Source organism: Epinephelus lanceolatus, chromosome 6 (genome assembly GCF_041903045.1).
Source record: "Epinephelus lanceolatus isolate andai-2023 chromosome 6, ASM4190304v1, whole genome shotgun sequence".
In the NCBI taxonomy this organism is placed as follows: Eukaryota; Metazoa; Chordata; class Actinopteri; order Perciformes; family Serranidae; genus Epinephelus; species Epinephelus lanceolatus.
Window position 1 is genome coordinate 28,493,720 of NC_135739.1, and position 15,650 is coordinate 28,509,369.

The window sequence follows — 15,650 nt, forward strand, 5'->3', positions numbered from 1 at the left end:
AAATACATTTACTCAAGTAGTAGCAGTAGTTAAATACAAATTAAAGGTTTCTTTGAGTATTTTCTTTTCATGCCACGTTATAATTCTACTTAACCACAATCCAGAGGGTAATACTGTACTTTTTTCCCTTATATGTGATATTTAGTCTAAATTAATTATCCAACAGTTTATATAGGCTAACTACAATTAAAATGCTAGTTGACTTTCATAAAATTAATTGGCAACTATTTATGATAATTTAGAATTTGGTGAACAAGCGAAGTGAAGGTATCACTTTTAGGTTTTATTTTAATTTTATTCATCTTTTATTCTTATTTTGCTTTGTTTGTGTGTCAACCAACTCCAACAAGAAAATCCTGCTTTTACATTAAAGCATGAATAATATTAATCTAATGATATAAAATAAAACAGTACAACAGTCACAGAGATAATTTTCGCTATTAAGTGCATTTCCTCAAAATACTTATACTTGTACTTGAGTAGCCTAACATTTTCAGTGCAGGATTTTAACTTGCAGTGGGATGTTTACAATATGGTACCTGCACTTTTACTTAAGTAAGGATCTAAAGACTTCATATAACACTGATCATAGTAAAGATAAGTCTATAATTTAATTGATATCATGTGGTCTTCATCTTCTAAAGTTAATATTTAGACAGCTTTAAGGTCATATTCAATTAAGAATCATTTGTAAAATACTTTCAACATATTGTACCACAATAGCCGTAATTATTATTATTATAATATTATTGCTTTAATTAATATTGTTGTAAGCTATTATCATTACCGTCTGTCCTGCATCTCTCTCTGTCTCTGTCTCTCTTTCTGACTTATTGTGTCATGTGGATTACTGTTAATTTATCATGCTGGTCTGTTCTGTACCACATCTATTGCACGTCTGTCCGTCCTGGAAGAGGGATCCCTCCTCAGTTGATCTTCCTGAGGTTTCTACCATTTTTTTCCCCCATTAAAGGGTTTTTTGGGGAGTTTTTCTTTATCCGCTGTGAGGGTCCAAAGGACAGAGGGATGTCGTATGCTGTAAAGCCCTGTGAGGCAAATTGTGATTTGTGATATTGGGTTTTAGAAATAACATTGATTGATTGATTGATTGATTGATATTATTTTTGAGAAAAACTTCATCATAATGGAGTCACTGAAACCACACATGGTACAGATTTTCTAACTGAAAAAAAAGTTGCCCGCTTTACATAATGAAAAGTTGACAAATATGATTTTTGCTTTTAGCGCTAATCTCTCATTTAACGTAAGTCCTTGTCCTTTTATTTTGTCCTCACTAGTCCTAAGATCTTCTTCTTGTTTCTCACACGCCTCTGTTACAGTTTGTATTTATTTTTCTTATCACTGTTTTACACTTTTGTTTAAGTGTATAAAATCATTTGCATTCCTCCATAAGGTTGTACAGCCGTCTTTATGAGATTAATAACTGCGCTGCATTCTGATTTCCTCACAAGCTATACTGGACAAGAATGAATCTGTTTTCTTAGTTTGAATAAAAAAGAATGAGGCTGCACAGAAAAGGGTGACCATGAATATAAAATGAAACCCTGAAACTGACACAACCAATATCATATTATTTGATTAACACAGAGAAGGTGACAAATCAAAGCTTAACAGTGAAATACCAGCCCTGTAGTGAACCAATACTCCCTCAAGGCAAAACAGGACTCACAAATGATGGTTGAAACAGCAAATTTTTAAAAATGATTTGTAAAACAATTTCCATTACAAGAAGAATTAAGTTAACAAAATTGTGTCCTCTACTGATTAATGGGTTTTGAAGTCATTTTCTGAACATTTTTCTCATTGCCCCTTGAAGGACAGGTATGATCAGGTGGCTCAAATCCAAACATGCAGCTTTCATACGATAGACAAAGACTACAAACATAACCAAGGAATGAACAAAATAAAGAACGAAAACAAAGATGTACAGTTTGTTAACATAACAACATGATTTTAAATTAATGCAACATTATAAAAGAATCAAAACTAAGTTCAGTTTAGTTCCTGTGTCTTGTCAGTGTCTCTGCTGTGTAGTTTTACCTTTGGTCAGAGCAGGTATGTGTGTGTACTTTTTATTTTCAGAATCATTTTCCCAACCAACCAATGTTTGGTTATTTTTCTCTTACAGTAAAAATGATCAAAGCAAGTGGTACAAAGAATAATGTCCAGGAAGGTATTAACACTCCTGCTTACAGTCACTCAAACACACACACACACACACACACACACAAGAAGTGTCAAGTTCACCCAGTTCAGTTCCTTGGATCAGCGCCACAATCGCTGCCAGGTCAACGAAAACATTTGGCTTCACTCACAGTAGAAAGGCGAGGCAGAGATTGGATTGTGTTATATTTCCAACAAGTGTCTCATGTATGTGTGTATGAATGTATATATGTAGGTCTATCTATCATCAGTTGCCCTTAACTTTGATTTCTAGATTTCTATATGAAATAGCATATTTTGTATTTTTGAGTCTGTGTGACTGTGGTTTCAGTTTCCACATTTTTTCTAAATCTATCTATGCATTTAAAGATCTTTCTATGATCACAAGCTTCCTCTCTGATGAGGAACCTTCACTGTAACCGTCAGTTTTAAAAGCCTACATGCCCCTCCAGGAGACAGTGTAGTTACAGATTCATACACTGGGTGGTAGCATGGCTCACATCCTCGGGGCCATTTCCCTTATCCAGCAACAAAGGCTTTCCCTCCCCCTCAAAATATTTATGAACAAAAAGTAAAGTACGCCAAAATATTTTTTAAGATTAGTGAGTAAGGCATAATCCTTGAGGTCCTTTAAAACAAGTATGCTCTGTATGCAGCTGAAATGGTGGATTCAAACAGAAATATGCACTGTGGGTTATTCAGTCTGACATGAGTGGTTGTTTTCTGTGTGTGTGTGCACAGATATGAGGCATGTTAGTGTTGTGCAGATGTTGAACCCTAACTTTTCCGTATCCTGATTGGCCGGATTAGAAGCGTGAACAGGCAAAGTGCTGCAGCCACGGCCACACCCCCAGTTACTGTCACCATGACGTCACGGTAAAACCAAACACAGTCTGGGCAGCAGGCCTCCGTGCTGTTAGGGAGAGAAGAGAGGACAATGGGGACAAGTTTTGTTGAACTGTGACCAAAAAAAGCAGCAAAGTTGTGATCTTTGAGAGGTGAAGAGGTCAACTGTGAACAATGAAGCTGCATGAAGCTTTTAGAAAACTCCTCTATTTAGTTAAATTGATTTTGCAGAAACATATCACACACATAGTCACAAGTTGAAGGATAAGTCTAGTGTTATTCATACTGACAGTAAATAACGTGAAAAAACCCATACCAAACACATCTCTCGATACCACACTGCTATGGCACTCAGCCGCAAATCCATTGGTTTCCTTTGAGGATGGAAATATTTAAAAACAAACCCTATTTACATCATTTCATGTCTTTTAAAGTCTAATAATTCCCTATAACAGCTGGACAGCATGGTGATGCAGTGGTTCACACTATCGCCTCACAGCAAGAGTGTTCCTGGTTCAAACCCAGGGTGGAGGATTCAAACCCGAGGTGGGGGAACCCTTTTGTGCAGAGTCTGCATGTTCTTCCTGTGTCAGCGTGGGTTTTCTCCAGGTACTCCGGCTTCCTCCCACAGTCCAAAGACATGCAGGTTAATTGGTGACTCTAAATCAGCCATAGGTGTGAATGTAAGCGTGAATGGTTGTCTGTCTCTATGTGTCAGTCCTGTGATAGTCTGGCAACCTGTACAGGGTGTACCCTGCCTCTCACCCAATGTCAGCTGTGATAGGCTCCATCCCCCTAACAGGATAAGCGGTTATGGAAAATTAATTAGTTTGTTTGAATGATTTTTTGCAAAAAAAAAAAAAAAAAAAAAAAAAGGTGGGAGAAAATAGAAAATTTTGGTAGGGACTATTTTCAGACATGGATGAATACATAGTTGGTGCTCTAGTGATTGTTTCAGCCAGCAGGACGGTGTGCGTAGAACTGAACATAAACTACAGTGCCCACGTTCATTGTAATGAAGAAACATGTCAGCAGATACAATGATGTGGCTCACTGATGTGTTTTTAATAGGTTTTAGGCAACAGTGGAGGTCAGTGGCACAAAGGAAAAATCTATGTCATCAGCTGTCCCCAAAAGGGGTTGTGAGCACGGTCTCACTCTGAAGTCATCAAAATACAGCACTTGGGCAGTGACTTGCGGCGTCAGAAACCAACGAAATAAAACATCCTTCATCATCAGCATGGTATGCAGCTACTTGCTCATATAGTTTAACGGCACCCGGCGGCGTCAGGGGAAGCACAGAAGGACAAATGAAAGTTAAGGCTACAAAAGTCTGAGTGGGGCGGGAGTTGCAGTGGATGGGTCCAACAAACACTGAATTTCACCCGAGAGAGCAGTGTGCGTGTCCTGTGAGATTCTAAAGCCAAACCCTGTTCTTTTTTCTTAACCCTAACCATATGTTTTACCCTAACCTGTGTTTTTGATGCCTCAACCTAATCACGTGTGTTTGTTGTTGAAGGAAAAAAAACTTGTGTTGTACCATCATAGTGTGTTTATTGTGAAAGAGACTGTATGTAAACTTAAACTTAAATTTCCTGTGAAAACAGAAGTGTATCTTGAAAAAGGAGAACTTGACATGATGTCCCAGAACATTAACAACCAACACACCCAGGGTACCTTGCACGTCGGACGTGGAAAGCCCATGACCAAAACATCAATATGTGACGAGGTAGAAAAGAGGACAAAATTCTGGTACGCAAAAAAATGTCTTTGACTTTTTTCCCCAACCTTTGCTCCTTTTTTTTGTCCTTTTTCAATTTTATCTCTTCAGGCCTCTAGAAATAATTAAAATAAAATTTTAAGACACACAACCTGGCTGCAACAAAGAGTCCCAAAAAGATATTGCTTTAAATTAAGGGGCCACAAGCCAAAAGCAGGTTGGGAACTACTGCTTTAAGGAACTGGAAGAAAATGTGGCATATTAAAAAACACCTGTCACCATTTAAGCTGTTGAGGATTCCCTTGTATTCTGGCCAAAGAGAGAAGGGAAAACAGTGTTCTGTGGTAGATTTGTCCCTGCGAAATGCCCACGTCTTTTCAAGCAGCTTTCTGCCAAACTTTCATTTTAATGGAGTGTCAGTGAGAAGGACCACTAAGGGCAGAGGAGTGTCAGTCACAGAGAGACTCACCTGCATGGCCGTATGCTCTGAATCAGGACGACCCCCACACCATTAGCCACCTTGTCTGTGAGGCTCATTGATCCATAAACAAAAGCTCCACTTTGCTGCCAAACAATACAGAGATCAAAGATTATAACAGTCACTGCAGCAAAGCACAAAGGAATGAAATCTATCTGAAAACTCCACATAATTCTCCACAGCATTCTTCTATGTGAATAAGACACACAATAGACTCTCTGTGAGCATTTATCCAGCAGTTTCATTCATCTCTTTCCAGACAGTGTGAGTGAGGAAAGGCAGACATGAGAGGAGACGTGACAGCAGTAAAATGTGCTGCCATACAAGCTCACCACTACAAACCCTCCCATTTCAGTTCACAGCTGACAGCTTTCCTAGAAAGCATCTTCAAACATGACTGTGATCCAGTGGCACGAGAACAGACTGACTGGTTTGGTTATCTAAGTATGCCAACACACACACATTTATCAAGCTGTAGATCTTCACTTAACTCTCCTGTGACTGGACGGCTGATTCTGATGTGACATTTACAACAAAAAGTCGGCTGTTTGTTTGGGCCTTGTGATGAGGTTTATCTCGACCTTATTCATCTTGAACATTAACCACAAAGCAAAACTTACTTTTGAAGCGGCATGTGATTTAGTATTTGTTCCCTGATAGGCTGTATATTAGCTTTTTCAAAGGCGATTTTTGGCACACTAATAAACCACTGTAACTGTCAACCCAACCACTGAGTGCACTCAAATGACAATGCTGGTGTTATTCTTTGTTATTCTAGCTCTCAGTCACAAGTGCTTACACATTTTTAAAAACTGGTCACAAATTTACTTTCACTTTTTTTAAAAAAAAAAAACTCTCAGTAACTACCTTAACAGCTGGGCACTGTGGGTTTAAGCAAATGTTACTCAAGCAGAAGTAAAATGTGCATTTGTTGGGGACTATTTTCAGCAGCGGATTAATACACATTTGGTGCTCAAGTGTGAGTATTTGCAGCAGCAGGACAGTGGATATGGGACTGTCCTTAAATAAACTGTGCCTGTGTGCAGTATAATGAATAAAGATGTCACCCAGTACAACAGTGTGAATCACTGATATGTTTTTAAGAGGATTAGACATTATAACACAGAGGAATAAGATGTGTCAGGCTTTGGATACACAGACAGTACTTGTTGCTAGGATCAATTTGTTATTGGTATTGCCTTTTTTATTGCATTTGTCAAACCAAGGATATGTAACATTTGTAACTCATTATGTCGCAGATATCTTAAAATGTTATGTTTCTTTATGTTTCAACGACTCTGTGGTTAACGTGTGGTTATGTTTAGGCACAAAAATTACTTAGTTATGGTAGGGAAAAGATCAAGGTTTGGCTTAAAATACTCAGTTTGGTGGCACAGTTGTGGCTGGAAATGCTGCAAATGTCTCTCTCAAAAACACCTGCTTTTGGTGGCCCAATCACCACTGGAAAAGTGCATTTTAAGAACAGCTGATTTTGTGTTTGTTGGTCTTTAACAGTGATCTGCAGTTTTGCAGCCATCTAGCCTCAGTGTCACACCATCCCCTCCTCCTCCCACTTGACAAAGTCAGCTCATGTACATGTTTGAATTTGGTCAGTTTTTTCTTTTATTTCCTTCCATGCAACAACTTTCCTACGAAGCTATGAACTGCACCCCTCCACCTACCGTCTGCTCCCCGATCAGTGTGGCTGTCATGGACAGAGACATGACCAGGATTGTGGCTGAACCGGCTCCCAGCAACACGGCTGCTCCATAGATGCTCTCTGCTCCCATGCTCTTGTCCACAAACACCCAGGTGGCGAAGCCAATCACCAGCAACAGGCCGATCAAATAGGTAGTCTGACAACAGACAGATATATTTCAATACAACTTTTCTTTAAGATCTCTAATTAGTTAATCATGCAACAGACACATTTTAATAACATAAGGGAGTGTTGTAGCCCATGTGGTAATGGAGATGATAAAATGCATCTCATTAAACAGAGACTCACACTGATTCCTATGAGCTTGCTGGCTGGTTTCATGGCCAGAGAGCAAACAAAGCCGCTGACATACATCACCAGAGGGATGATGGCAATGAAGTTCTGAAGAGAGAACACGGAAATTACTATTTCACTTGCAACACAGACATTTCATAAACACAATGAGCTCCACAAGTCACTGTATGAATATACACTGTGTGGCCTTACCTTTGGTAGCATCAGCGAGTTGGTGAGGTAAACTGAGATGTACGTCTGAGATAAGTTGACTATGAGTCTGGTGCACATGTACAGGAAGGCCACCTGGTAGAAAGTCAAACAAAGGAAACAAAATTTCAAGATTTAGAAGGCCAATTCAGTTTGTTTGTTTGTTTTTCTTCTTCCATGCTTTAATGAAAAAAATATCTGTTTATAATACACTGACATTTTGAATGGCCATTTGGAATGTACAGTTTAAGATCATTGTATGTATCTGTTGAAAACTACATGTGATTTAACCTCAACAACAAATGATATCCAGAGTTACGACGCCATTCCCTGTGAGGAAAAGGAGAAACTTTCTGATTGAGCAGAAAGTTACATAGCACACATTCAGGAATCACCTGGTAGAAAGATGCCTCCTTCAGCCAATGCCTCCACTGGAATACAGGCTGAGGCAAAGCTTCCTGTGAGGAGGAAGGTGTGATCGGCTGATTCTCGCTCCCTGGGGCTGCCACTTCTTCTTTTGTGCCAACATGGAATATGAAGGAGAACAATGCTCCAGTACCCAGCATAATGAGGGCCAGCGTCTACAGACCGAGCAGGACAGAAGGGTTGAAGTAGTGATTTTGCATGAGTGCATATATCTCTCTGGCATCTCTCCTCTTACCCTGAACAGAGGGATGTCCACAGGGCCCAGGTTGTCTGTGATGGAGGGGTTCACGGTGTGCTGAGCCTGGAAGTGAAAGAGCAGCCAGGCCACAGCGTACACTGTGATATTGGCCACCACAGTGAAGGCATACCTACACAAGGAGACAATCCAACAGTGAATTATTTGTTACAACTTGAAAGGAGTGGAGTGGAGGAGTCGTCGCCTTAATATTTGAGATTTGAGCTGTTCTGACTGACATGATGAAATGGCAGAGTGAGTCTGTTACTTCTCTTTTCACTGGGAATTTGGCTGCTATTTTGGTTTCTTTCCAGTGGTGTAATATGACACGAATCTGATGTTGCAACTAGCTCAGCTGAGACAGTTTCCTTAACTCTGCTCTTATAGTTTGGACAGTGCATTGGAGGAAGTGATGATAACTTTTTAAAGATAGGAAAGAATAGGAGAGACTGGGAAGGAAGCTGGGTGGATGAGGAGAACAAAAACAGTGGAAGAACAGATCCCATTGTTTGGGTTTTCAGATTCTGAGAAATATTCCAGTCTGAAAGCTATAATCACATGTGATGACTGACAAAAGGACTCTGCCCTACCATCAAGTATTTTATTTTGTACTACAGATGCTGCCTAATAACACTGGTGAATATGGAGAAGTTTCTACTTTCCTAGCAAAAGTTATAGAGCGATATACTTTCTTTCAGACTGCATTTTTGACGGTCTCTGCCCTACCATCAAGTTTATTTTGTATATACTTGAGATCATGCCTAATAACGATGATGATGATGTCACCCCACCTGTACGCAGTGAGCTCCACCTTGTCACTCTCGCTGGACACGAGCTCCGGGATGAGGGAGAGGTGTGAGATCTGAGTGGCTGCCCAGCCGAGCTGGAAGATGATGATGAAGGGGGAGAAGTAGACGATCTGAGCCCACTGAGGAGTGTTGTCGTTACAGGCCAGGCAGGGGTTGAAGATGAAGGGGAAAGACACAACAACACAAACAGTTCCTGGGAGGTAGAGAGGGAATTACTTTAGTATTTCAAGTGTTGAGCATCATACTATGCATAGAAAACCACCACATAAACCAAATATGACAATTATTATTACTATTACCGTAAGTAGTAGTAGGAGGAGTAGTAGTATTGGCTTTTTTGGACTTGGCATCACCTCTTAAGTTAGTAAAACATTCCCGTGAGAACATTAACAGTGGTCGAAAGTGAGATAACTAAGCATTTTTTACTTTGTAAGTACAATTTTATCGAACAGGCTACTTCACTTGAGTATTTCCATTTTATGCAACTTCTGCTCCACTACATTTCAGAGGTAGGTAAACTACTTTTAATTCTACATTTATTTGATAGCTACTTATATCATTAACAAATATATGATGAATTATTATAGATTACATTAATAGTAGGGGAGACCGGGGGCAGTTGTAACATCTCAAATTGCACCAATCAGAAATGAGGCAGAACCATGAAGTCAGACAAACTGATGTCTTGCACTTGACAAAGCTTTGGTTTTATATTTGTACAATCGATCCATCAATTTTCATCCAATTTCAGTGGTGGAATTAACGAAGTACAGTTACTCCATTACAGTACAATTTTACTGTACTTGTACTTTACTTGAGTATTTCCATTTTATGCCACACTTTAAAAAATAAATCTTTTGGTTTAACTTCAAAAAATTGGAGTAACAATTTGCATGCATTTTTTGACATACGTAGTTCAGACTCTGGGGTTATTGAGTCAATCCTATGAGTCTTTCATAATCTGACAAACTCATTTTTTTTAGTACAACCGACATGATTGTTTTGACCTTGAAAAACCTAGTTGAGTTGAGCCAACTTAATAGGTATCCAAAAGTTGTGTTTATATTTAGTGGCCGAATTATTTTATTTTAGCTATTCTAATTTATTTATTTTAAATCCATTGTACTCAATATTGTTTTTTAATTTGACCAGACTAACACACGTTTTTATACTGAAAACTTTATTTTGAGCATTAACCACAAACCCCATGATTCTTTTTTTTTTTTTTTTTTATAAGAGTGTACTTTATACTACTACTCTACACATGTTGTACTTTTTACTCCACCATATTTATTTGGCAACTTTAGATACTTTACATATTTAGATTTGTGATACAAATCACAAATCAACTATTTAATTATATTGCCTTTTATAATAGGTCATGATACCAGTATGATAGAAGTATATCATTAAAATTAGATCCACTTTTAACAGCAAAATTTAAAAGTGATGTAGTCACTAATGTAAAATCTGATTCTGTACCAGGCCATTTCAGCATTTTAAGTACTTTTTCATACTTTTACTTATGATTTTATATGCAGTGAGTATTTGTGCACTGCAGTGGGCTTATTGCTACTTTCCCTTCAGTAAAGATCTGAGTAATTCTTCCAACAGTGACTATAAGCACTTTTATTAAGTGCATCTTCCTGCAAAGACTTTTACCTCAGGTACCTACCCAGTAGATGCCAGCTTTTCCTCCTGCCATAGAAGCACGGTGTTCTGTCGGATTCATATCCAACCAGAGGCGTGCAGACTCCATCCGCTATCTGACCAATCAGCAGCATCACACCTGCATACGTGCTCTGGAAGCCAAGCACGGAGTGCAGGTACACCAGCAGGTAGGTGAACCACATAGAGGCGCACAGGTCGTTTAGAAAGTGTCCCGCTGCGTAACATAGCCGCCTGCAGACTGACAGAGAGCGATCAGCAGGCACAAACTGCTCCATGACTGACTGGACTCCTGTGATAAAACTTCCTTTATTCACAATTAAAGATCTGTCGTTGTCATATTTACAAATACATAATGCAAATAGTTACACTAACAGACGTTGAGCAAAACACAGTTCAACCTTGGTCTGAGCATCTCCAAAAAAAAAAAAAAAAAAGAACCTCCTTAACCATAAATCATATAATACGCAACGTAATGGATTATGCCAAGCTGGGCCCCCACGCTGGTCAGCTGAACCGGTTTAGGAATATTTTAATGCGCCAATAAAAGCTTTTCTGAGCGATCAGCGGCACTTTGAGACACATGGACGACTTCACGCGTAAAAGCGCGCAGCCGCTCTGCGTGCCATCCTCTGCGCATCTGGAGATTTGTTTTGTCTTTGAAGTTATTATACAGCTCTGCAATGTACACGCCTCCGGTGTAGTCTTAATTAGATGAACAACAAAGCCGTGGGTATGAGTGGCTTTGAAAACTCGTGAGTTTCAATACCGTTAGCAAATACAGTCGGTTCCTCTTTATGTCCTTCACGTGGCGAGTGATTCAAGCACAGAGCCCACTTTAGTCCTTTAAATCATGCTTAGACAAATCTCTCCTTCATGACTGCAAATCAATTAGCTTTTTAGAAACAAAGCTGAGCCAGATTAAGTGCAATCAAATTGTTAGCTGTGGAAAGACTTCACATATTTTCCCCATTGTAGTTGTGTTTGGGTGAATCATGTTGAAATTAACACTCAAGTGACATTAAGTCTGAATTTCAGCACCTCAACTGGCCTCTGATGTCAGGTCATTTGTTTTCAATCCATCAGTATGCATTTATACATTTGCAACATTGCCCTTTGGTAAACTTCAAGTAGAAAACAACCTAAATTTCCCGTTCCCATGCCATGACACATATGTTGCGGTGGTCATGGTCATCACACATTGTGACATTACAGGTCAGTCAGTGTTGTGTCATCTTAAAGTCTAAAGTTAAACTTAAATGAATCATAAAGATGAGGCTCAAGTGGTGTTTTAAAGGGAAACTCTGCTGACTTTACACATGAAGCTGAGGTATTCAGCTCTGGAGGAGCTTTGCTGAAGCCTGCCCGTCACCTTCTGGGCCTGACACAACACTTAACATTTTTAAACCTGGCATGATGGGTTTAAAGAAGGGGGATTAAGGAGGAAGGAAAGATCTAATGAAAGACAATATCCAGTGGCATTATGGGAAATGTAGGACCCAGTGTTTTTGAGATTTAACCCATAGCGAAGGAAAACTTCGCACATCTATTTTCAGACAGGTGCACAGGAGAGGGAGGAGAAGAATAAAACTTGTAGAAAAGACGCCGGCACACTGTCTAACCTGCAAAGATTCATGTTACCATTATTGTAGTAGTGGTGGTAGTAGCAGTATATTAATGCTCCAGGTGTCTTGTGGCATATACATCCATTTTATTATGTGAGGGTATTGCTGGCTTATGGGAATGATGTGAGGGTGGGTTGGTAAATGACAGCTATGTATGCACGTTTTATGTTGCGATTGTGTCCCTTGTAATGAAGTGTGTTCTATGTTTTGTGTTGGACCCCCTTGAAAACAAGACTGTTCATCTCTAGGGGCAGATAAACTCCACCAATAAACTTTGTTTAATGCTGAAGCAATGTTTCAGTGACCAGACCTTCATTTGCCTGATGAAGTTCTAGTCACTGAAACCTCGCAGCAGCAGCAATAAAATCATTATTTTTACAAGTCAGACAGTGCGCTGGAGTCTTTTCTACATTGAATCGGACCCATACCAGTCAGGATTTCTTGGCTCCTGCTGCTTCAGTTATGACCACCTTTTGAAATCTGTGTCTGGTGAGTCCCCCAACCTAATACAAGAGTACTCCTTTAAACAACCGGAGGCCATAGAAGCTGCAATCTCTGATTTAAGCAATCTTAAACACAGGCAGAGCATCGAGCGAGACACAGAGCTTATCTTGGCCGGGAAACAAAAAGAAGAACACACATTTAAAAGAAAGAAAATACATGAATCTAGGGCTGCAACGATTATCGTCAATTGAAGGACAATTTATCACCAACTTTTTTGTGACTCAATCATTTGTCATTTTTTTAAGCAAAAATCCCAAACACCTGGTTTCAGGTTGTCAAATGTGAGAATTCACTATTTTTCTTAGTCCTGTTTAACTGGCATTGCTCAGCAACAGTTTGGGTCCATGTGTACTTCCTGTCAGCTGATGTCATTCACATACACTGTAACACATACCAACAGGAAATATAAAAGGACCCATTCAGTATGTTTATGTTGTCATGTTTGAAATGGTCCAGTAAACTGAACAAATTTGGGGTTTAGACTGTTAATCAGACCAAACAACACATCTAAAGACATGACTGTTAAGCTTTGGATAATACCATGAGCACTTTTGGGCGTTTTCTGATGTTTATAATCGATCAATTGAGAAAATGCTCAGCAGATGAATAGGTAATGAAAGTAATGAGTTGCAACCCTACATGAAACTATGGTTATTAGCAGCAGCTAGGGACTCAAAAAAAGGGCAAATGTTCATTTCCAGTTCAATGCTCTTGGAATTTGGGGAAGGTTAATTTGTTTTCAGGCTCAGAAACAGCAGCCCATTAGCTTTACCTCATAAACAAGTCAACCTCATTGAGCTGCATGTCTGTCTGTGACCTCCTGACAAAATGAAACAACAGTTCCAACAGATTTGGGTTGTTGTCTCTCGGAGCTCTCTCTCTCACTCACTCACACATACACACACACGCACAGTCCCGATCTTGCTCCAAACCAAACACCACTGTACAGATGTGTCGATTGTCACAGCATAGGATGAGGGGATGTATACTGCTTATATGTGAGAGCAACTGATGTGCACACCATCATCAAACATATTCACATACAAAAACCTCCACATTTGAGAGCACACACACACATAAACAGGCAGAGACACACACACACACACACACACACACACACACACACAGTAATCCAGTGAGCATTTGGGACAGATTAGATAAAATGTCATGGCGGGACACTCACTTGAGCTTTAAACATTTTACTTAGAAAGGCACAAACTATGATTTCCTGGTAAATTATTTTGATGTAAGAAATAAAAATTGAAAGACATATCTTTTTTTTTCTTTTCATGTAAATCGACAACATTTTTTCGGCCATAACTCAGATATAAGCGTTGTGAAGGACTCTTCCTAGATCAGTCTTTATTAAGTTGTTTTCTTAATTGTTAATTTCAAACCTAAAGTTTTCCACTGTAATTGTTTTCTTTTTTTTCCCAAAAGTGCAATAATAATAAGAGAGCTTAATATCTGTTTCTCTCGATCTTCCACAGTACCTGAGGCCAGTGACTGTGCTACAAAGTCCACGTTGACAGACAAAAAGAAAGCCAGAGTGAGGAAAAGAACTGAACTCCAGAAACACTACAACATAAAAATGAGTTTTTCAATGTAGGGATTTGACTTCGAAAACTGAGGATTCAATTACAAAAAAAGAAAGGGAAAAAAAAAAAAAAACCATAAAATCCTCCAGATTCTGTTTTATAGATGAAATGCTTCCTGTGTCGCTCAGATTTAACAACAGCATAGTTCACCTTTCTCTTAACCTTGATCCCAGAACACACACCAAAGGAAGAAAATAAAATAAAAATTCCTAAGGAGCAGATTTCTTTGACTTGAACCACTCGAATGGTTCCCCCTGATCAACAGCTGACTGTTGGAACAATACGCCTTCTTATGGAATCTACTGTAGACAATAACTGTTTCAAACAGTATCTTTTTTCATATTCACGCCACGGTATTCGAGTTTCATTGTTACAGCTTTTTTACTTTTTCTCAAGCCCCCCGTTGTAATGCAGGTACGTTTATTTTTCGTTGATAAAGGAATCAAGAGTCTGTTGTGGAGTCAGTAGGACTGCAACATTCCTTCAACTCTCCAGTAGCCAGGGAGCACTGAGAACGAGAAAGAGAGCGCGAGAGGGGGGAGGTACAGAGTGACGGGGGGAATAAGGTGAGAGGGATAAAGAGGTGAGGGGGAAGCTGGAAAGAGATAAGGGACAGGAGGGGGGTCTGTGTAGTTGCTTCCATTTAAAACTTGACAGTGACCACAATGTTTCAAGTTCTCTCCGTTCTCTTCTTTCACTTGTGCCTCTGGAGGGCTTTCCTCTTTCTCCTTTTGAAGAAACAACAGCACCTGCAGGACAAACAAAGACTTCAGTTTAGGAACAGTGGATATTTCAAAACACACATCCATGAAAATGGGACATTGGTATATCTACAAAGTGCTTACAACACTGCTTGTTAAGGTTGGGTTTCAATAGCTGGTTTAATTATGGATGTGGTTTCCAGATTCACTAAACTCCTATCACTATTTTTATTGTTTTTGTGTCCAGAATTTTTTGGGCTGGCCTGAAATCATGCCTCAATGACACACTGTAGCCATCCTTAAAAGCAGCTCACTCGTTCTTACACTTGGGGTGTACATGTTACTGCGCTAATGTGTTAGCTGCTAACGAGAGGCCGTCGCTTCGCAGCAGCTCATTCTTCGTTTCAGTTCCATCAGTGGACACACCCCCAGCATTTCAGAGCAGAGAATACTGCCTATTTTTCCACAATTTTGAAAGCTAATTTTGTATACTTGATGATTTTTTAAATCATTGAAATCTGGCTGGGTGGTTGGTGACACATTTTTCAGGGTTGTAACAAACACATAACACATTTTTTGTGCTTAAATGACGAGAAACCTGGTCTCCATAGTTGAAGTAGCAGATTAGAAATACCCATCTTCCCTAGTGACAT

The 15,650-nt window shown here is 39.4% G+C and overlaps 2 protein-coding genes across 6 annotated transcripts in view; both read right to left on the reverse strand.

Moving 5' to 3' along the window:
• Window positions 1–1,599: 1,599 nt before the first annotated feature.
• Window positions 1,600–10,847, reverse strand: mfsd12b (major facilitator superfamily domain containing 12b). Its single transcript, XM_033621474.2, has 9 exons — window positions 10,577–10,847; window positions 8,884–9,094; window positions 8,093–8,225; window positions 7,827–8,012; window positions 7,435–7,527; window positions 7,237–7,329; window positions 6,911–7,084; window positions 5,220–5,314; window positions 1,600–3,097 (listed from the first exon to the last, which is right to left on the reverse strand). The coding sequence occupies exons 1-9, from the start codon at window positions 10,845–10,847 to the stop codon at window positions 2,962–2,964; spliced, it is 1,392 nt and encodes a 463-aa protein (XP_033477365.2). The 3' UTR covers window positions 1,600–2,961.
• Window positions 10,848–10,859: 12 nt separating this feature from the next.
• csnk1g2b (casein kinase 1, gamma 2b) overlaps window positions 10,860–15,650 on the reverse strand; it is a 42,258-nt gene continuing 37,467 nt past the window's right edge. For all 5 annotated transcript variants that reach the window (XM_033621479.2, XM_033621477.2, XM_033621478.2 and 2 more), the window contains one exon: window positions 10,860–15,045. In XM_033621479.2, coding sequence (XP_033477370.1) covers window positions 14,991–15,045 — 55 coding nt within the window. In that variant the 3' untranslated portion in view covers window positions 10,860–14,990. The remainder of the gene's footprint in view (window positions 15,046–15,650) is intronic.